Source organism: Eriocheir sinensis, chromosome 44, assembly GCF_024679095.1.
Source record: "Eriocheir sinensis breed Jianghai 21 chromosome 44, ASM2467909v1, whole genome shotgun sequence".
Taxonomy (NCBI): domain Eukaryota; kingdom Metazoa; phylum Arthropoda; class Malacostraca; order Decapoda; family Varunidae; genus Eriocheir; species Eriocheir sinensis.
Genome location: NC_066552.1, coordinates 7,209,472 through 7,232,572, shown reverse-complemented (window position 1 = coordinate 7,232,572; position 23,101 = coordinate 7,209,472). Strand labels below are relative to the sequence as shown.

The 23,101-nt window shown below is 40.8% G+C and overlaps 2 protein-coding genes across 5 annotated transcripts in view; both read right to left on the bottom strand.

The window, feature by feature from the left end:
* Positions 1–5,234, bottom strand: part of LOC126980370 (uncharacterized) — a 66,831-nt gene extending 61,597 nt beyond the window's left edge. For all 4 annotated transcript variants that reach the window (XM_050830226.1, XM_050830224.1, XM_050830227.1 and 1 more), the window contains exon 1: positions 5,015–5,234. The gene's annotated coding sequence lies outside the window, so the exon portion shown is untranslated. The remainder of the gene's footprint in view (positions 1–5,014) is intronic.
* Positions 5,235–7,107: 1,873 nt separating this feature from the next.
* Positions 7,108–23,033, bottom strand: LOC126980371 (ATP-binding cassette sub-family D member 2-like). Its single transcript, XM_050830228.1, has 11 exons — positions 21,511–23,033; positions 18,270–18,442; positions 17,772–17,946; positions 16,551–16,660; positions 14,269–14,440; positions 13,945–14,073; positions 13,349–13,463; positions 12,291–12,521; positions 11,611–11,736; positions 11,231–11,381; positions 7,108–11,007 (listed from the first exon to the last, which is right to left on the bottom strand). The coding sequence occupies exons 1-11, from the start codon at positions 22,256–22,258 to the stop codon at positions 10,918–10,920; spliced, it is 2,220 nt and encodes a 739-aa protein (XP_050686185.1). The 5' UTR covers positions 22,259–23,033; the 3' UTR covers positions 7,108–10,917.
* Positions 23,034–23,101: the final 68 nt, after the last annotated feature.

Below are 23,101 nucleotides of genomic sequence, written 5' to 3'. Positions count from 1 at the left end.
TTTTTTTTTACAACAAAGGAGACAGCTCAAGGGCACACAAAAAAAGGAAACAATAATAAAAAAGCCCGCTACTCGCTGCCCCTATAAAACAGAATCAAAAGAGGTGGCCGAAAGAGAGGTCAATTTCGGGAGGAGAGGTGTCCTACTACTACTACTACTACTACTACTACTACTGTTAAACTTTCCCTCTGATGACTATGCGCCCAAACTGTGAAAGACCATCCATTACTTTCATCTCCCGCCCACCCATCCTCTCCCCGCCCTTCCCTCCTGCCCTCTCCTTCACCCACCCTTCCCTCCTACCCTCTCCTTCACCCACCCTTCCCTCTAGCAGACAGACAAGCCCCCTTCGCTCCTCTCGACCCTCCCTGCTGGCTTCCTGGAACACTACTTGACCGCTGAGAGGGCTGCCGCTACCACCACAACCATCACTACCTCAACTACCATTCACATCATCACTACCATCACCACCTCTCGACTATAACCAAGTGAGGGTTCTGGTGTACGCAGTGTCACTATGCTCATCTCCGTCTCTTTGAATCTTTTGGGGGATAGTCCCTTTTGCACCGTACACAGCGGAGGTCCGGGCCATCGCAGACATCCGGGTTAACTCAGTTTGCCCTCCCAGGTTTGCTCAGGCAGCCGGCCGTGTATTGCCTAACCGGCGCGGGGGAGGGAAACACGGATGGGTATGAGCCGGGAGTCTTCACAGCACGAATATATATTTTTTTTTGGTTGTCACTTCTTAACAGAGAACGAAATACCCGATGGTGGAGTTACAGAGTCGGATGGTGCCCGATAAACAATAGCTACATCAGAACAATTAAGGAATCTACACCACACAACTGTACATTCCTGTCTTTCATTCTCCCCCACCTGCACCTTCACCACTAGCCAACTTTTTTTTTTTTTTTTTTTTTTTTTACAGCAAAGGAGACAGTTCAAGGGCACAAAAAAAGCAAACATTAATAAAAAAAAAAGCCCGCTACTCACTGCTCCTAAAAAGAATCTAAAGAGGTGGCCGAAAGATAGGTCAGTTTCGGGAGGAGAGTTGTCCTGATACTTTACCCTTAATTAAAAAAAAAGAAGGGTAGTGGTCGTGAAGGTAGTACTTAACATAAAACTCGTTCGGTCGTAGCTCCTCTATACACAATGAAATACCAGAAGGCGGAGGTACATAGTTGATTCATAAAGAGGGATCGTGTGGGTAGTACTTCCCGTAAAACTTTTTCGGTCTTTAGTACTTCAATAATAACTAAATATCAGACGACAAAGGCTCACAGCTCTTAAGGTACTGTCCGGAGGCTTGCAAACGGGTAGGGAGGGTGTACTTAAAACAAAATTAGATCGTATTAAGAAAATTTTGAAGAACAAGGTGTGCTTTCTGGACCCCCTCCCTAAGAAAAAAAAAAAAAGCTTACACCAGATCTTCCTTGTAAATAAGAACACTGACCACTGTAAGCGTGAAACCGTAGACGCTTATCTGCCTGATAGAAACACAACCATGGGGATAGGTGTGTGGCCAGCCCGGAATCCAAAAAAACTGCACCAGAACAACCTTGTATCCAGGAGCGCTGACCACTTTGCTGAGACGCCGCGCAACAGTGGACGGCCGTGAGGAATTGGAGGTACTAAGAAGTGGACTATACAAAAGACATTGTTTGCCTTTTCCCCCTCTATTGCAACATATAAATGAATCCGGTAAGGTATTTGAGCATACATGTTACGTTATTAACCCGATAGCAGCGACGGGCCAAATGTGTGGCTTTACCGTGTACCAGCGACGGGCCACATTTTTGCCATTTCTTTTTTTTTTTTTACAACAAAGGAGGCAGCTCAAGGGCACACAAAAAAAGAAAACAATAATAAAAAAAAGCCCGCTACCATGATATAAACCCCCCAAAATAAATGATGCATAAACTGATCATTAATGCGTTGATATATATTATGAAATGGTTTGCGTGAGTGATGCTGTTTTCTCATTTTTCTCGCTCAGAGGGACCTTTAAGAAACATGATCCCTGCAGCTACCAGGTTAAACCCTCCTCCTTCAGCTGTTGTAATCTAGGCACTCATACATATTTTTATACAAAAGAATGTAGGTCAAGAACTAGAAAAAAAGGCCCCCAACACACTATTCCTAAAGAGACAAAAGAATTATCAAAGTAAATATCAGACGACAAAAGACTCACAGCTCTTAAAGCACTGTGTAGAGGTTTGAAAATGGGTCGAGTGAGGGAAATACTAAAAACAAAACAGTATCGTATTTAGAAAAGAAATAGAAAACGTGATCAAGTTAGTTTTAGAAGTACAGCCTCTTATAAAAAAATTGGGAGCGTTTAAACCGATGTTGCTTTAAAAGTCTCTATACTCACATTACTTCCTTTTAAATCTCCTCTCAGTGCGCCGCTGTGGCCTAAACAACGCCTTACTTATAGCCTAATTAACCCTCTCCTTTTAAAATGTCTTGGGAGCGTTTAAATCGATGCTGCTTTTAAAAGTCTCTATACTCACATTACTTCCTTTTAAATCTCCTCTCAGTGCGCCGCTGTGGCCCAAACAACGCCTTATTTACAGCCTTATTGACACCCACCTCTTAAAATATTTTGGGGGCGTTTAAATCGATGTTGTTATGTCTTTATACTCGCATTACGTCCTTTTAAGTCTCCGCCCAGTGCGTCGTTCGGCCCAAACATCGATTAACTTCCCGGAAAACAAACACTAACCCTCCACAAACATCCGTGAGGCGTCCTAAGTCAGCACCGTCAGCAAGCACAACGACTAGAGCGAGATGTGCTGATTCAGGTGCGTGAATCAGCAGAAAAAAGTCAGTAGTGGTCCGCCGCAGTGTCAAGGGTACCGTGCGCGGCGCCCTGCTGCTGCGTTGTCACCTCATCACGAGCAGGAACCAAGGCCAGAGTTCGACTTTGGAGGCACATGCAACCCGGAGCCTCCCAGACCAAGGCCGAGACTAGCGATCAGTCACGGGAAATTTGTTGCAAAACGACAGTGTTCTCAGGAAGATTTCACGGATATCCTGCGAGCGGCGGATAAATGGGTCCCGCTCAGGAGGAAAGACGAAGTTACTATATCGTCACACTCAAAATTATTGCCAAAGCCATTTTTCAGCGATTTCCAGGTTTTTCTCGACATCAATTTTTCAACATGTGACGCCCATTTTTGTATAGTTGCCTTCGACATTCAGGGTTTGAGTGTCCTAGAAATGGCCTCTTCATTTCTGCCTAAACCTTAAGCCAAATGAGATACTGACAATTATTTTCTGATTTCCTGAAAAGTAGAAAAAAAAATGACTTAGGCGGTCTGTTTACGAAGGTGACGATATAAGAAAACAAACGGGGAATTTGTTATTAAAAGACAACATCGAGTCCCTCTCAGTGGAAAATCTGCAGTTACTCTATAAAAACAAAAAATAAACTACTTTTCAGCATTATTATCCTAAGTCAGATGCGGTCGCCGTTTTGTATGAGCATGCGCCACTACATGAGAAAATAAAACAATGATAAAAAACAAAACTATGAATAAAGAGAAATATCGCGAAAATGTAGTGAGGCATCATATAAAAATGACGAGTGAAAATTAAACAAGAATAAATAAAGAAAACAAAAACGAAAATGTAGAATAGCATCATATAAGAAAACAATCTACAAACAGTGAATAAAATCAATTAGCATTCATGTGACAGTGAAAAAAAAGGAACACGAATCATAATACTTAAAAACACTGAAAACCACGCAAGAACTAATCAAGAGACGGCACAAAAAAAGCCAACATACTTATAATAATGAACGCAGGCCCCTTAATCAGCTTCACAAGGAATGGGTGTGCATATTATAACAGGGGGACGAGACACCACCAGGGGCACTATCCAGGGATATGAACGGCTTGTATTAGGAAGGCGGGGAGCTATTCTACCTCATAAACTCGCGGGTAGCATTTTCCTATTTCAGAAATGTCCTCCCACCCCTTCATTCATCCCTGGCTCTTGTTATTACTACTACTGTTATTTGCATGATTGTGTCCTCCTATACGCCTTCTTCATCCATGTCTTATTGTTAATACAGCTAGTTATTTTTTTACTCCTTCATTCATCCCTTACTCTTGTTATCACTACTACTGTTATATTGCATGATTGTGTCCTCCTATACGCCTTCTTCATCCATGTTTTTTTGTTAATACAGCTAGTTATTTTTTTACTCCTTCATTCATCCCTTACTCTTGTTATCACTACTACTGTTATTTGCATGATTGTGTCCTCCTATACGCCTTCTTCATCCATGTCTTTTTGTTATTACTGCTGGTTATTTTTTTTATTTTTTTTTACAGCAAAGGAGACAGCTCAAGGACGACACCCCACCCCAACCCCCCAAATGCCGCTGCTCCACAATGCGAAAAATGTAAGGATATCTAAATTTATATTCGGCAAAAGAGGTGTCGATGCTTCCCTCTAGTAGGCAGGAGAAAACGCAGATGCACGAAGGAAGGCTTTTTGTTGCTATTATAAATGTCATTCATCATATTATTCTTTCCATTCATTCTCTATGCTGTCATTATCTCATTATTTGCATCACTGTTGTTGTTGTTGTTATCGATTTAAGTACGAACGAGGTAACGTAACGCTCTGTCGCTCGTCATGTCGTGTGAAGTGAGAGCGAGAAGCATGTCCTTTATTTAAATCAACACCTCAGCACCAGTGTCTAACCTCGCACAAAAAAAGCAGGACATTTAACCTACACCGCGTTATTTCCTTGATCCTCCGTTTTGCAATACTGTCATTCTTTTATATCCTTTTATCTGAGCTCGATTTGCTGCGTTGAAGTCTAGGAAGTGATCAAACGACATCGCAACACACAGACACAAGACAGCGAATGGAAATGAAGGTAAGGGATTAAATAAACACTGAATAACACAGTAGAACAAATTCCCATCAAACCGCTACCACAATGAACCAAATTAACTGTACAGGGCGGCGCGCGTGCCCTTGAACACTCACTAACCTGTATATTCACTTCTTGTCGAGTGGACGGCGACTCTCCCTCCGCATGACACGCTTTCCGCACCTCCTCCTCGCCCTCGTCACCGGCCCCGCACCTCGAAGCTCCCCCTTGAGCCCCCTCGCCGCGCTGCAACACTCGCCAAAGGGAAGGTAATCCAAGAGTAGGACTGGCGCGCTCCGACCCTACGCACACTTCACATCACACTGGATTGATGTAACTTGGCGGCCCTGAGGGGTGGGAGGTGCAGGGTGCCATCTCGCGCTATACTATCATGCCATACTATCCTATTTTGACGGCTTTTACGGGGATATGCTTGTTGGAAAAGGCTAAATGATGGTTCTACGGTAATGGGAGAGGTTGTGGATGCGTGTGGGTGGAAGCGATGGTGTGGGTATGGCTGTATTCTCTATTTTTTGAGGTAGTGTTTTAAAGGTCAGAGCTGGGCCGCCCACGAGGAGTTTTCACGCGCATACCACTTAGATTTAGCTCGACGGTAGGCTGAGTCTGGCCCTTCTATTTAATCTTTTTTTTTTTCCCCGTTTATTTTCCTCTCTACATGTATTTTTCCATTAATTTCTCTTGCTTTCATTCATTTTTTTATTTGATTTATTTCTCTGCGTTATTTTTTTATGTATACGTTTCTTCATCTTGTTTTTATTTTTATTTTTTCTCTCATATACCCACACCTCTTTTCTTCTTTTATCCTTCTTCCTCTTTGTTTTCTTTACTCTGTTTTGAAGCGTGGACACTATGCCCCATATTTTCAAACTCTTCAAAACCTTAGTACCCTCACTTAAAAAGGCTTTCGCTGAAGTTGTACGGATTTCTATGGGTGGTTTCCTGAGCCCGGCGGTAGTTTTGGAGGGGTTCTGCGCCATGAACGGGAGAAACACTCATGGGAACCCGACGTATCTCTTCTGTGGCTTCCAAAATCGTTCGTAATAGAAGCCCGAGGCGTTTGATAATACGAGTTTCGGTATCTTAGACGCTTCCACCTCACACGTTCACTATTCCCAAAGGCCGATAAGGAGATAGTCGTGTTTTCATGAGTGTTTTTTTCACTTTCACGGTGCAGAAGAAGGATCAAACTACCACCAGGGTCATAGAACTTCCCCTAGAGATGCCTAAAACTCCTACGAAAGCCCTGTCAAATGTGTGCGCTTGGGGGCCGTTATGTTTGAGAGTATGGCTCCACTGATCAACACTTTTGCTTCTTTTCATCCTTCTAAAGGGCAAAGACGGGAGGCAGGGGTCGGTCCAGGTGTTTTCTTTGGGGGTCCACGGGTACAGAAGGAGAGGTCAGAACCTACAAACTACTACAACATACCCTAATGCCTGTAAATAACTTGCTTTTTCAAATATATGTGTTCTTGGGCGGGGAAATGTCTTATAATGCGACCCTAATAAAGCTTCTCTATAACTACCAGTCACTCGTCACCTTGCAGCCTCCTCACGCGCCTTCACAAACGCCAGACGCTTAGGGTGGCACTTCCTTAACCTCGACCATGGGCATCAATAAGTAAAGCAATCACGCCGAGTCTGTCTTTTTTTTTTTTACCATGCTACCAAATTAGCTTTAAACACACTTTCCTTTGGTGTAATAAAAGTTCTATTGCCTTATTGAAATCCTCTCGCATCAAGGTCAGCCTGAGCAGTTCCAGTTACCCTTCAGTCTATTTTTTTTTATCTCTCTCTCTCCCTCCACCGTCGCCGCCACAACCTTACTCTTTTGCAAGGTGTGTGTACGTGCTAGTGCTTCCCATGCTTCGTTTTGCTCGTTCTGTCTCGCCTTGCAAAACTGGGAGCATTATAAAAAAATATTATTACTATTACCACTACCACTATCACTTCTACTACTACTACTACTTCTACTACTACTGCTACTACTACTACTACTACTACTATTACTACTACTTCTATTACTATTACCACTACTACTATCACTTCTACTACTACTACTACTACTACTACTACTACTATCACCCCGTATCTCAGCTTTCCTCTCAGTGACACAGTATTGGCCAAGGTACAAAAGAGGCCACAGATGTGAGGAGGTTCTTAACACTATTCAGCAGGGCAAGGATAAACAAGAGGAGGCAAGACTTTTTTTACTAATAGGTATCATATGGCTTTAAGATAACATGGTAGGTATTTAGTATCACATATTGACATTAGAGAGTAACTGAATAATACCTGATTTTCTCAGTAAAAATAAATTCTAATATGCTGGACTGCACGCGTCGTTCCATTAGGAGAAACCTTAATCGGGATAAATCACACACTTGACATCCTCCACAAATACAGCCACAACAAGTCCTTAAGGGTAGTGCTCCCTCGCCAGGCCTAGCACACAGACACTCACCTAGTAGGCCTATGCGAGGCGAGCCCTTATAAGGCCAATACAGGAACAACCCTGTAACGGGAATACAACACTCTTCGCACTAAAGTAATGCAATGGCGCAAACTCTTCACGCCCCATGACCAACCATTCGCTGCTAAAAACACACTAAAATTCTAAAATATTGTTTTTGGAATATAACTAGAAAAAGTGCATGGTGCTAAAATCAATATTATCACAAAGGAATAATTATTTGTATATACTTTGTTAGCTGTGCAAATTTCGACAGACTAAACACACACCCAAACAAAACTACACAAAATACACTAATCACAAATACACTTGGGCACTACAAATGCTTGAGTACAAAACTCACTGACCATAAAAAAAGCAACACAAAAGCATCACCTGACAATCCCTTTGACACTACCAAAGGAAAAAGTCTGTCTGGCTGTCTTGTAATAGCTTCTGGATCAGCTCTGTCTCATCAGCCGGGTTGACTAAATGGAACGGTTTATGTGGCTGATGAGCTCCTCTTCCTGATTCCTCGAAATGAACAATGCGAAGCAGAGCGTACCTTATTGGTGACTACTGAGACGGAGGGGCGGGTATTACCTGTTGAACCAACCTGAACAAAATCAAGCCATTTATTAAGAGGCACTGAGGGACTTTGACTTTGTGTTATTGCCAAAATTGAGATGGAGGTTTAAAATCTGATTTTCAGCCTTAATATATTTTAATATGGGAAGAGCAAAGTTACATGCAATAAGAGAAAGATATGTTGCATCAAAGGCAAAATTCTGCTACACTACGATGGGGCACAAATCCTCTTCAATAGTTTTATATGGCTTAATTATCATACTGAAGGCTGAGGAAAACAATTGTAGTACATACTCGTACACTGTAGTTTCAAAAAAGTACTCAGGCATTGTATAGTTCCATCACACTTTTTACACTACAACTTCAACATTCTGACTTCATGCACTACAAAACTTCATCTTTACTCATGCACTGCACAATATTATCATACCGTACAATCATGCAATACTATTGAAATCTATTGTACTCTTACTTTGGCATGGCTAAGTTCCATTCAATAACTCTGCAACTGAACATTTTGTTATGAGTTATCTGTACCACACCTCAATACCTTTAGTATACCCTGAGCTGAATCTCATTGGTCTTCAATGCCCTTATGTATTCCTTTGATTTAACTTACAGACATAAGTAATATAAAAATATAATATAATGGAGCTATACAGTTTGGTTCTATGTGACATGTTTTCCCTGGGAGCAGATGATGAATTCAAGAAAAGGTTTCAAGCAAAGTTTCATCCTTGAATGTTCTGTAGCATCCTCTGACCTTGCCAGACAGCCTAGTGTCAACTAAAAGCTTGCTGCTTCTGCTTCTAACATTAAGTGAGGATGTATATATATTTGACTATGCCCCTTCCTGAACTTTCATTATGTGTGCATGTAATGACTTATCTTCATTGTCAAAGAGGGTGTGAATGACCCTTACATTAATACTTCCAAGCTCTGAGTTTTGTCATCTCAATCTAAATGAATATTAGCAAGTCTTGGTTTCTGGGTTGGTTTAGGGATTTTCAGTGCTATAACTGACCAATTACAGAGAGGAGAATTAAGATAAATACATACAACAGTATGTAGTTGAGCAAACTATGTGTATGTTACCTAATGCAGCATAACTTACAAGAAAAACTGCAATGATTCCTCCATGAACACCTGGCTCTGCCCATAGACCTATTCAAAAGAGTATATTGCATGAAACTTCAGGCAAAACCTTGAATGTATACACCTATGGTTAACTAGAAACTTTGGTATTGTTGAATGCATAACTTGTAGTCAATCTATATTTACTGTGATTTACATCCCTTGCCCAGCTCTCCCTCAAAACCCCAAGGTAATTATTTGGCACATCACAGCCTCATAACTACTGTATTAATTGCAATACCCACTGGGAACCTTGAAACTGATCATTTCTCACTGATGGTAAGGTACCTCTGACTTTCAAATCAGCAGCTAAGGTTGGTCCCAATCTCATATTATGGAAGAAGGCAATGTCTACCATCTCATAAGAATAAGCCTGCTTTTTGCAGTAACACAACTCTGAAGCTGCCTAGGTATTGTGAATGGCTATGATCACCAACTTATCTCCCTTAATATGCCATTGTATATCTAAAAATATTTGATTCGTGTGACTAAATGTGTGACCCATTTCACTGGGTCATACTTCTTAATCTTACTGTTCTGTTTCTTGGGGATCAACCTTGCATGCTGGACTGTGGAAAACAGAGTTACCGACGTAGCAATGACACACTTTTACCCACCTCCTGCCATCATGACCCCACACACACAAACACATTAGGAATTCTTCCCTACTGACACCACCAAATTGACAAAGAAATGGGAAAAAAATCCATCATGTATTCAAAATTTTACATACATAAATCTATGTATGTATTATATATTAAAAAAAAAAAGAACACATGAAGTTTTGAAAACTTAATACTATTTAACTTTTAAATTTACATTACTTCAAAGCGAATATGACACATTTAACCTATCACTGTAATATTAAAAGCTGTATATATAAACTTAAGTATGTACACAATATAAAATCTGGAGTGTTGCTTAAATAATGCCGTGAGATGAATGGTGCATTGAGGCTGGTCAGTGCCGGGTCACTGGAAGCCACTAAAAGCTGATGCATGAAAGATTAGATGTGAGCGTGACCATTTCAATCAGGAGCTCCTGGCTGATACCTCAAGAGCCACCTTCATGCAGCACCGTCGTGTCTGACCCTTAGTTTACCCTTCCATCATGGCAAGACTACGGAGGTAGACGATTCCTCCTTTAAATATAACATTATGGTAGCATAATTAACTGCTATGGTAAGTATAATGCTTTGTTTATTTCCATTTTTCTTATCATATCCATTCTTAAATTCCCGAACACTCTTTGTAGTCTACATCCAGACATTCTCTTACTTTTTTCTTTCTCATCAGTTCCACTGATCCAAACCCTTCATCCATCCACACTCCAACTACTATACGTCTGTGACTATTACTAATATTTCAAATCTCAGGTAACTTCAGACATGTGTCTCAATGTGACAGAATACACTGAGGCAGATGAATGATTAGAAAATGATAGAAGAGTGAAAGTAAGAGTGAGAGTGAGAGAGAAAAATGCTATAATGGGTTTTAGAACAACACACTATTTGGTATGTTTCTTTCACAGATATTACTTACCTTTTGCAACATGGTGCAACAGACTAGCTATGCTACACTATTTTAAACAAATCTCAATTCAACAATATAACATGTTGTTTAGGATTTTGTCAGTATGTTACCAACATATGGGAATTTGAACAATTCCAAGTTTAGCAAAAACTTTGATAAAAACACTGTACACAACTGTAAATTTGTACAATGCCCCAAACAGGGTCTTGACTAGAGCTACTGGCCATGACTGTCCTAACAACTAGGGCAAATACCTCAACCATAACTGGACATGCTGGAAGTCCTCAGGTTTGCTTTCCTTAATCAGATAGACCATTGTCATTGGTGACATCTGGGACAGTAGTCTCCTCCACCAGCAGGGAGTCCTCACCCAGGATGCTGCACAGCTCCTGAAACACACAAGATGAACTTTTTACAACAAACTGAAACAGCAAGTTCTAAGAGTTTACAGGTTAATAATCTTATTCTCCTGATAGTGAGTCATTCAGCACATAAATATAATCATGACAATTTGCATAATGATAAGCTTATTGAGCAATTTCATATTTTCAATTTATGATTAGAATAATTCCAGTTCCAACCATATTGTAACAGAATTTAGCACATGCTCACCTTCAATCTCTCCATCTTGGTGGGAATGTCTGATAGTAGTGTCTCGAGGTGATGCTTCTCATCTTTCAAGCTGAGACGCTTCTCAGAGTCCAGACGGTCAAACTTCCAGCCGCCTTCCCCGTCAAACTGTAGCAGGTGTGTGTGGAATTTCCTGAGGATGAAAGAGAACAGATATTAGTCTGCTGACTTTTAATGCCATGATGATGCTGTGTGGCACTAGTGATGCTTTACTGCTCTTACAGAATATAACTATTTCATGTCCACTCACCTTGGAACAGGTTTACTGCTGGTTTCAAAACTTGGAGGCACAGCATTTGAAAGCCAAGGGAATGTTGCCCTACAATTGCTCTTTTTATCTAAAACACTTTCCTGGAACTTACCACAGTGTTGGTCGGTGAGTGATGGTGAGCAGTGTGATGCCCTGGTCCTTGACTGCCTGGTACATCTGGCCCTCCACGTCAATGCTCACGGCACTGGTGCACTCATCCAGCAAGGCATAGCGGGGCCTGATAGGTAACAGGGTGTCTATGTACTATGTTACACTCTTGTAATCATTATAAATTTCATTAATTTTCAGTAATTACTCACTTTGGCTGTTTAATTAATTATTTCTATTGAATCATGTTTTACTGATTATTCCTTTTCTTGACTGTTGAAACAGATGATTCAATTTCAGCAATTTCAGCAAAAATTTGTCTAAAACACCTCAACCATCCAAAACAGATTATCTAGGTGTATGGAGAAATAAGTTAAACATATGGGTAAGTTTAGTGGTTACCAAATGAGTAATGGGGGGAAAAATGATTGAATAAATAAAATACTACACACAAGGCAAGAAGGATATAAAGAGACTAGAGGAGGCCAGTAGGCCTACAAATGGCAGTTCCTGAGAATAACCTTATTATTTACCATCTGCCTCCATAAATCCATCTAACCTTCATTTGAAACTTTTAACTGTATTTGCATGAGCATTAAAACTAATAAATATATTTAATTTATTCAAAATTACATAGAGAAAAAGACACCAAAACAAGAAACACAGGAGCGGAGGTTCTCTCACTTGTGGTAGAAGAGGCGAGCCACCCCCATGCGCTGCTTCTCCCCGCCAGACAACACGTCCTTCCAGTCCTGCAGCGCGTCCCAGCCCCCCTCCCGTACCACAAGGTGTTGCAGATTAACGATGCCCAGGATCTCCTCCAGGCGGGAGTCAGTGATGCCCTTGCCCCTCATCTCATCCACTGAGTCGGGGTAGATGACCTGGTCCCGCAGACTTCCCGCCAGCATGTACGGTCTGTATGGGTGAACATTTTGGTCTCATTATCTTGTTATTTTCAGTTTATAGTTTTATACGGCCATTTTGTTGCATGGACATACTGTTGTTTAACTTAATGATTGATTATGTGTTATGCTAAATCATCCAGTTAATGCTCCTTACCCTTCATCTACAGCCATATTGTTGATTATTTAATTAATTGAGTAGGTGTTATGAAACTTGGTAACTGTGACACTTAAAACCACAAGCCAACATCAAGTAAACATTTCCAGGAAAGATCAAGGGTGAGGCCAACAGAAACAAACATGCCAAGGAGAACAAGCAGAGTAATCAGGATACAAAAAGGGAAGGGGAGGTGAGGGAAAGACATGGAATAAAAGCAGGTGACAGGAAAACTGAGCAAATTGAGCTGATATAAAACAAAGTTGAAAGAATGGATAGGGCAAGTGTATAAAACAAAGTTGAAAGAATGGATAGGGCAAGTGTTGTGTTTCATATTACACCCAATGAAAAGCAAAATAGAATATGACAACTGACATCTACTGGCCAGCAAAACCTATGATTCTGAAGACATGCCATACAGTACCATTATTTAGGTTACAGCAGTAATATCTAATAAGCTTGCATAGTTGTAATTAAGGCAAATGCTGGAAGATATGATAGCAGATGAACTAAAATGAGAAGCAGAATGAATATGAAGTAAATCAGCACAATGATAATATGTACAGTGCACGACACCCGATTAGCACTCAACCAACATATCATACAAAAAGCAAGAGTGAGCAACTTGCCTCCACTGATCAAAACACAAAAAGAAACAGATGAGGAAGAGGACAGTGACTTGCCTCTGAGGAATGTAGAACATATCAGATGTGACAGGCTTCTGCAGGTGGCCGCTGTACACTGGCCACAGCCCACTCAATATACGGAATAGAGAGCTCTTCCCACACCCATTGGGACCTGCCCAGATACACCAATGAGAGACCATCTCCATGCTTTCTACTTCCAGGATTACTTTTGGTTTAAATGAGTTCAAAGTATTTATAAAATTTATTTTAGGGAAAAGTAGGACTCTACTGATTCCCTGGACGCCTGATGTTTAGCTCCAAATGCAAGAAAGGGAAAAACTGTAGAGGTTATTATAAAACTGTTTAGTGTTAATCATCACCTGTCATGCTTCCTATAAAGTGATGGAAATACTATGCTATGCTTATGCATCTGCAAAATCACCAAGCAGCAAAAGATTAAGAAACACAGATATAGAGAACATTTTGCACCTTACCCTGCATGAAAGCAACTATTGTAAAAGGTAGTATCTATGGAAATTGCAGTTTGCATATGACATGATAAGAGATCATAAGGAGACAAGTAGTAGTTATAACTTCTTTCTGGAAAAAATACATTTCAACTTTTGGCACACACACACACACACACACCCTACCGGTAATGAGAATATGCATCTGGGGCTTGACGGTGAGGTTGAGGGAAGGCACCACTACATCACAGTTGGGCGTCACGATGGGCACATTCTCAATGACGATGGTGCCGTCTATGCTCTCATTGACGATGCCTGGACAGATAAGAAGGAATGGGTTGAGTCTACTTTCCCTTATCCCTTAAGTGCTAAGTTTTGAAATATTGTTCCTGCTTCTTTACAGTAACTTGTTGCCATTAAAAACTAGGTTGACACAAGCACATATGTATCCTTTTGAAAAGAGAATGTACAAAACTTCATTGACCGAATGCCTCTGCCTTTAATACCAACCGTTAATGAGTGGCACCCCATTCTTGAAGACGAGGCTGGCTGGGCACCGGCTGTCACGATGCTCGCTGTCTGAAATCACCGACACCCTGACGTAGCGGCCCCTCTGCACCTCCTCAAACACCTTCAGCATGTTGCCCACCCTTGCTGTGTACCCTGCCAGCTCAACAATCTCCTGCATGATGGTAAGAGGCAAAGAATAGGTGTAAGATTAACCTCATACAACTCATAAACACACACCTCATTTCTCAACACGATGCACTAAAGACAATATTTCTATCTTCATCAGCAAAAAGTGATCTAACTTGCACCCACTGCTGTAAGTCCTAACATATAAATTCAGTATAAGTAATTGATCTATACCTCTTTTGTTAATCCTCTAGACTTATTCAAATACTTCAATCAGATCATTTTGTACTCTATGCCTTTCTAATTTTTATGTACAATAAGTACCTCAGGCCTTGGATAATTTGTTATTTTCTCAGTATTTTAAAGGGTTTAGGGTTACAAAGGGTGGGAAAGTTTCTGGAAAAATAGAAACTTTCCAGGAATTTTCAGGAATTTTCTATTTTTTTTCATGTGTACTTGTAATAATAAAAAAAAAAATTTTGGTTGATATAACTACTAATTAAACAGTTTTAATCAACTAAAATTGTATTTTCAATAGGTTAGGTTAAGTTTAAGGAATTTTCATACACATGATATCCAGACACCTATAGCATAAATTAACAAAGAAAGCCTTCACTGTGTTATATAGAAAGTCTCATATAGTAAGGAAAGAATAGATGATTTTTTTGAGATGTATGGTAACTTCTTGTGGCTTTGTTAGGTTAGATTAAGTTCAGGGTATCTTCAAACACATAATAGGTGACAGCTTGTGGCACAAAATAACAAAGAAATGACCTCACTCAGTCAGTAGGATGCATATATGATTTTTCTGAGTCAAGACATATGGTAGCTTTTTGTGATTTTGTTAGGTGAGGTTTAGTTTGGGGTATCTTCAAACACATGATAGACAGCAACTTATGGTATAAATCAACAAAGAGTGACCTCACTTTGTTGTATAGAAAGTCTCATTAGTAAGGAAGCAAATATGAATTTTCTGAGTCAATACCTATAGTATCTGTTTGGGGTTTTGTTAGGTTAGGCTTGGTTAAGTTTAGGATATCTTCAAACACATGATACCCAGCAACTTATGGTAAAAAAAAAAAAAAATAAAAAAAACTCGCTTTGCTGTATAGAAAGTCTCTTTAGTAAGGATGCATTATGTATTTTCAAAGTCAAGACCTATAGTAACTGTTTGGGATTTTGTGAGGTTAGCTTAGGTTAAGTTTTGGGTATCTTGAAACACATGATAACCAGAACCTTATGGTATAAATCAACAAAGAATGACCTCATTTTGTTGTATAGAAAGCCTCATTAGTAAGGAAGCATATAATTTTCTGAGTCAATACATATAGTAACTGTTTCGGGGTTTGTTAGGTTAGGTTAAGTTTAGGGTATCCTCAAACACATTATAGCCAGCACCTTATGGTATAAATCAACAAAGAATGACCTCACTTTGTTGTACAAAAAGTCTCATTAGTAAGGAAGCATATATGAATTTTCTGAGTCAAGACATATAGTAACTGTTTGGGGGTTTGTTAGGTTAGGTTAAGTTTAGGGTATCTTCAAACACATGATAGCCAGCACCTTATGGTATAAATCAACAAAGAGTGACCTCACTTTGTTGTATAGAAAGTCTCACATTAGCAAGGAAGCATACTATATGAATTTTCTGAGTCAAGACCTATAGTAACTGTTTGGGGTTTTGTTAGGTTACATTAAGTTTAGGGTATCTTCAAACACATGATAGCCATCACCTTATGGTATAAGTCAACAAAGAATGACCTCACTTTATTGTGTATAAAGTCTCATTAGTAAGGAAGCATAATGAATTTTCTGAGTCAAGACTTATAGTAACTGTTTGGGGTTTTGTTAGGCTAGGTTAGGTTAACTGGAAGGTGGCATTTGCCTCAATAGGCACCACTTAGCCAATCCTTCACCACCACCGGGCTCAGGGACATTCACTAACAGACCCCTAAAACTGAAGTCTAAAGAGGCAACAATAACCTCTGAAAAAAAAAAAAAAAAAAAAAAGTTTCCTAGTTCAAAATACCCGGGAATTTCACAACCCCAGGGGAGTCATAATCCTTAACATCTTAAATGGCAGAAAGTACAGCATGCAGTGATTCTTGAAATCATACCAAAAAAAAAAAGTTAGTTAATATCCCAAAGAATCCCACCTTGTATGAGGTAAGGAGGCGTTCCACTGCATCTGCCCCCGACGCCAGCATGTTCTTCGCAGTGGTGAAGTACTGTGTGCGCTCTGACACACCTCCATCAGCCTTCTCACCTGGTGACACAAGCAATATAAGTGTGTAATGGTCCAAATGTGCACTCTTCTCATATCATATTGTTAACTTATCATCATCATCATTTCATCATCATTATTTTTTTTTTTTATCATTCATATCATCATTTCATTCATTCTGATCCATCAAATGTGTAATGGGAATATGAGTGAGTGAGAGTGATGAATGATATATATAACAACAGAAATGTGACAATGTGTGGATGTGGATGGGTGTGTGGTGTGTGTGTGTGATAAGTAAGTAGAGATTAGTGAATGTGAATGGAATGGATGAATTTCTGAGACATTTCTCTCTCAGTCTCGAGAAGAAGAAAGATTATTAGTTATTATTAAGTAGATAGATTATTAGTATTAGAAACAGGAGGGAAAGGTTGAGGAAGGGGAAGAAGTCAAGCAGAAGAAGGGAGGGAGGAAGGGGGAGGAGGAGAGAGCAAGCAAGGCGCAAGGCAGGGCAGGGAGGGGGGCCAGTGAGGAGGAGAGCAGCAAAGCAAAAAGAAGGCAGGCAGGGAAGAGAGAGAACCCAGAGAGTGATCCAAGAGATGATACAGGAACAGGTTTTTTTTTGGGGGTGGGGTGGCGGGGTCCATCACAGCCCTGTGAATACCACCAACCACCCTGGGCTTCTTTTTCTACCACTCAATCAACAAACTGCTTACAGTTACCGCCCTGGCCCCCCCCCCCCCCCAGCGCCTCAATCGCCCCAGTGCCAGAGTGTCATGGATGAACCACACCACCCTTCCCATCATTAAACTTAAAAAACCCAAGAACGTTCACTTGTCCTGAGGCTTGTTCTCAAATCATTGACAACCGCCGAAAAAGCAAAAGCGACCACCCGCTACCACATTACCATCTAAACAGTGGTCAGAGAATGTAGCGTTGTTTTGAAAAAAGACGCTACAAGTGCGCTTTCTGTATTCTTTATATCACACATCACATGGCATTAATTATAAAAAAAAAACTTGACAAACTTTGTTAACAAGTGTATAAATTCAACACCTGACTTTAGAAATGCAGGAACATAGTGAGGCATCTACAAGGAAAGCAAATATTGGCTATGTAAGGGATGAATAAAAAGATTTTAATGGACTCTTACTTTCATTAACGGTGGATGTGAGCAGAGGTATGGAGGTCATGACCATGCCAGCTCCTGACCACACATATTTCATGAGGAACTGCTCCAGCATGATGTACCAGAGTCGCTTGTTGAAGATGGTGTTCATCTGCCTCACCAGGGACTGGTAGCCCTGCTGCAGGATGGACAACTCCACCTGAAAACAAGTGTTGAGGTAAATACCTGGCTACTGACTCTTACACTAAATGGAACCAATGAAGGGGGAAAAATATACATATAAAATAAATCAATAAACAAATGAAAAAACAATAATTAATAAAAAAATCCTGCTTGATTAATTAGTACTTTGTGGGACATACAGTCTTTTACTGCTCAGCTACCAAGACCACACAATACTGACAAACAAAATAAATAAATGAAAAGCAGCTTTATTATTTGCTTATAAATATCACTACCTATATACATAAAACCTGGGAAAGGAGAACAGTAAAGGATTTGAGAGTAACACATCCCCTATACCTTGTGCCCGCCATAGAAGGCAATCTCCTCAGCATTGGCAATGATCCGTGAGTGGACGGCACGCAGGTAACCCTTGCGGTGAGCCTCCTCAGCCACCAAAATGCCAAACTTGGGCGACACCTTCCTCAGGATGCGCCCAGTGAGCATCACCACCAGTGTCCCCAGTACTGGACCTGAAAAAAATAATGTGTGGTATGAGAGAAGACAATAACTCAGTGTTGTTGAATCTCCTGTGCCACTATGGCTCTCAGTGAATGTTTTAAGGTTTGAAAATAACCTGGCCATGAAAAGGCTATAGACAATGTGATTCATGCAAGAAAACAACTAAAAAATGCTTCTGATTAAATCCAGCATGGGTTGATGGCACCAAGACAATGTTGTAACAGAAGTATTTCCCATGACTATCTTTTCCTGACTTCAGCATAATCTGATGCAAGGTCAGTCCAGTGTGAAGCAATGGGCCTCCAAACCATTTGATAATGCCGATACCTTGTTGTGAGGGCTGACCACCCACTTGAGACTCATCGCTGCCAAGTACATAGATATGCCTCTTGACTTACTAGTCCTTCATCAATTCATAAAGTGTACCTGAACTGATTTATATACAAGCTTTATGTAAGAATAAACATGATTACCACTTCCATGAAATATCATCCTTAATGTATTCCTATATTTCTTATACTTCAACAGATTTTCTTTCTTAATTCTTTAATAGACCTTATCTATTTATATGTGTCTACTCACAATAACATTAAAATCTTCCATATTTCTGATATTTTGCAGCCAACAAAAGGTGTGTCAAAAGAACATACAAATTTATCTGATTACTAAACACAAGTACAAATAGCTAAAACACTCATTAAGATGTTGAGGCTTGTAAGGTTGGATGCTGACAGTGTTAACATTCTGGCAGTTGATCTTTGCTCCCTACCTTCCCCATTATCACATCACCTCACAGGGGCAAAGGTCAGTTTCCAAACACCAGCATGGTGGTAGGAACACAACAAAATGGCACTAATGTGTGATTTGTTATGCTGTAGGGAGGACCCTATAATGAATTAACCCCAGAAACTTTCTCAGGATTAAATTTCCTGACCATTAACCAGTTTATTTAGTACCGAACAAAAATCCCTTCAGTGCACAAGTATTAAAATATTTACTAATAAAGTTATCTAGAGATGCATAGATAAGATAGCTAAACTTACTTAAGTGCTCAGAATTACTGTGAGATAAGTTACAAAATAAGTATACCAAAAATAGATATTTCAGATATGGTAAGTTCACGAGGGGCCATGTCTAACCTAGAGAGATAAGCTATGGTCCTTTGTACCCTTACACTAACCTCTAGATTACTGTCCATATGGCACAGCGTAACTCTCAGATGGACTCAGACTGACGAAGAATCAAAGGACTTGTGAAAGAATGAGACCTCAATACCAATTATTTTCAGTTGTATATGATGGATATGCATAACTTTAAAAATCTTGCTATTCATATCATAAAGCTATACTCACAAAGTATTATTTACTAGTACTTGATACATCTATTCCATCCCCATTTCATGTGCCTAAAAAATTGGTACCTAACAGGATTTACTCCTTTGAAGTGCTGCTTGATCCTCCTCACATGCCTAGTGCTACCAGGGGGGTTTTCTTCTTGCCCTGATGTTGTGTGGTACCATACTTCTTTAAATGCCAACCTATTAGGTACTACCCTGGACTAAGCTTTCTTTTGGATGAGCTGTGGATCTGATTATATTACATAAAGCTTATGAAATAGAAGATGGTTGTAGAAACTGCAAAGCTGACTTGTGAGAGAACTTCAGGTGTAGATGAGATGACAGTTGAGATGCAGGACTGCACCATCGACAAAACTCAAGTTTGGTGACCCTCTACAGTCTACAATGACTGATCCAAAACTCTGCTGAATGCTCAGTCCATAAATATTGAAAAGTGATGGGGCAGCCTCGCCTCACTCCCACATTCACAGGAGAGAAACTTGATACCAGACATGGGGCGATTACTTATGTTATGTAATCAATTACGATTGCAATTAGCTACGTACTTCATATTTTCACGATTATGATTACGATTACAATAAAATTAGGTGTAACTGATTACGATTTCGATTACATGATGTATTAATCGTGATTACAGGAAGGACTAAAAGGTGCACTTACAAATTTCATACACACGTACTATACTAAATATTTAATTGGTTGAATTACTACAGATATTTAGAGTACATACTTGCTATCGGAGAAACTATTAAATAAAACTTTGTTAATGTAATCGCAAAAGTAATCACGATTACGATTACATTTTTAATGTATTTGATTACGATTACTTAAAAAAAAAGAGGGTAATCGATTACGATTACTTGAAAAACTGTAATCGATTACAATTACCCCATGTCTGCTTGATACAATCCCACCCAACACTTAACAGCACTCACAGTCCCACAGTACATGAATATCAATAGATCAACACAAGACACAGACACGCCACTCCTTGTTGGCAGACCGGTTTTGTTGGTGTGAGCTACTGAAGTTGATCTGTCGGCACCTACTTCACAGGCCATCCCCTACAAAGGCAAATGATCCTTCTGTGGAGGACAAAAATAGACCAACAATTCCTGCAAGAATCCAACAGAGCTGCAGGAGAATCCAGAGTACTTTATGAGGTGTCAGGTGAAATCGGCGCACGGACTAACTCGTCACACTCGGAGCACGAACTCATCGCACTCTGAGCACGAACTCGTCGCAATCATGGACGAACTCGGAGCAAAAACTTTGGACTCCCATATCTAAAAAAAGCACTGGTTCAATCTTACTCAGATTTTTTTAATGTAGCATAAGTAAACTAAGTGACAGGTGCCTCCATACAGTATGGAGGCACCTCTTAGCTTACTTATGTCTGTCTATCTACTGTCAAAAATCTGAGTAAGATTGAACCAGTACTTTTTGAGATATGGGAGTCCAAGTTTTTGCTCCGAGTTCGTGCTCCGATTGTGACGAGTTCGTCCGTGCGCTGATTTAGACTGTATTCCTTCATGATGCACAGAATCAAACGCATCCTTGAAATTGACATAAACAATTTGACACACAGGTTAGTGTACTGATTCTTTGCCGATACCGGCATCAGGCAGCAGCAGAACCAAGGGCTCTAGCGCAGTACCAAGGGATCTACAGCAATAGCAAGGATTCTAAAGCAGTACCATTGGGATATAAAGCAGCACCTACTTGGCAGACTGGCGCCGCCCCTGGACCTGGCGAGGGCGGCGAGGGAGTACGTGATGAGGAGCGCGTCAAGGAGTGGCTTGGTGAGGTGGGAGTAGAGGTGGGCGATGCTGGAGGTGAAAGCGCCGATATCCTCCGTCAGGCAGTGGTCAGCGTTCTCCAGCCGCCCGTCAAGGTTGGAGACACGGTAATAACACTGGTTCCTGAAGTAGAGGTTGTAGGAGTAGTGAACGAGGCTGGTGCGGAAGGTGAGTGCCAGGTGGGACTCAAGGTAGCGGATCATGGAGTTAATAAAAGTGGCAGGGACAGCAATGCCTATCCACTTGGTCATCATCAGGGCGAACATGGCAACATCCTTCCTCACGATGTACTTCACGACCCGCCCTTCCAGCTTGGCCACGTAGATGGAAAGAAAGGTCCTGCTGACGAGGGTGACGGTGTGGAGGGCGAGAAGGATAGCTGCTTTCGACCAAATCCCAGGAATGATGATTTTGAGAAGCCTTCGAAGCTGAATAAAAAAATCCTTATTGACTGTTGGTCCTCTCTTCTTTTCCTTTATGATTTCCTCTCTGTCTTGGTCCCCGGGGTCCTTCGAGGAAAGCGTGATGTGTATTTCCCGTACTCTGGGGTAAACTACTTTGTATATGTAGAGGGCCACCACCATGCTCATGCCCCCGCGAGCCAGGGTTGTCTCGCTGACATTGAGCTTCTGTGAGGTGTCCTTCAGGAGCTTCGACACGGCGTTCGTCATGGTGAAGGTTGAAAATGAGGTATCCAAAGAGGTGTATTACATGGGGGTTGAAGCCAAAGAGAAGAAGTAGTAGTAGTAGTAGTAGTGGTGGTAGTACTGGGGGCAGTAGTAGTGGTAGTAATAGTAGTGGTGGTGGTGGTGGTGGTAGTAATAGTAATAGCAGCAGTATTAGTAATAGTAGTAGTAATGGTAGAAGTAGTAGTTCTTCGTTTGAGGCTAAGGCTTTGCAAACACTTCCACGTCTGTCTCTGGTCTTGTAAATGGGGGGTATTCAACTTGTGTATTGTAGGAGTTAATGTTCTTTTCCAATTAACTTAGAGGACGAGGAACAGGAGAGGCCACGCACTTCACTCCCCCTCCACTGCCAGACGACCACTGCAGACGACACGCCGCGGCCACCGATTAAGCTTGCAGTTATCTCGCCTTGGTTTTATATCCTTATTTAACTTGTTTTGGAAGCTCTGTTAGCTTGGTAAGGCAAGTCCTCGTATGTGGGAGGGATGTTCACCTTGGAGTGTGCCTCAGAGAAAGCTCAATTAAAAGTTCAAGAATAGCAACATTATCTTCAAGGTCATATTATAAGTGTTTCCTGCACACTACAAACACGTGATTTATTGATGTCGACGCGATACTTTGTTGTTGGTTACCCTTTAGAACCCTTTCACACGCGGCCACTTATAATATTAGGCCCCTTTCATAGGGAACACTAGAGATGAATGGAGTCGTTCACACGCAGCCACGACCACAAAAACTAGCGCTGCAGTCGCTTTTGAGTGGTTGCCAACTTGCCTTCGCAGACGGTGGCAACCACAAAAACAAAATAGTAGCGCCACTTGTCACGAT

Bases quoted from the DNA above. Each gene is read 5' to 3' on its own strand.
- LOC126980371 (XM_050830228.1), bottom strand. From the start codon at position 22,258: ATGACGAACGCCGTGTCGAAGCTCCTGAAGGACACCTCACAGAAGCTC. The intron at 14,441-16,550 runs GTGGGATTCTTT...ACCATCATGCAG, and splicing joins GCCTCCTTACCTCATACAAG to GAGATTGTTGAGCTGGCAGG. The intron at 11,008-11,230 runs GTGAGCATGTGC...TGTGTGTTTCAG, and splicing joins CCAAGATGGAGAGATTGAAG to GAGCTGTGCAGCATCCTGGG.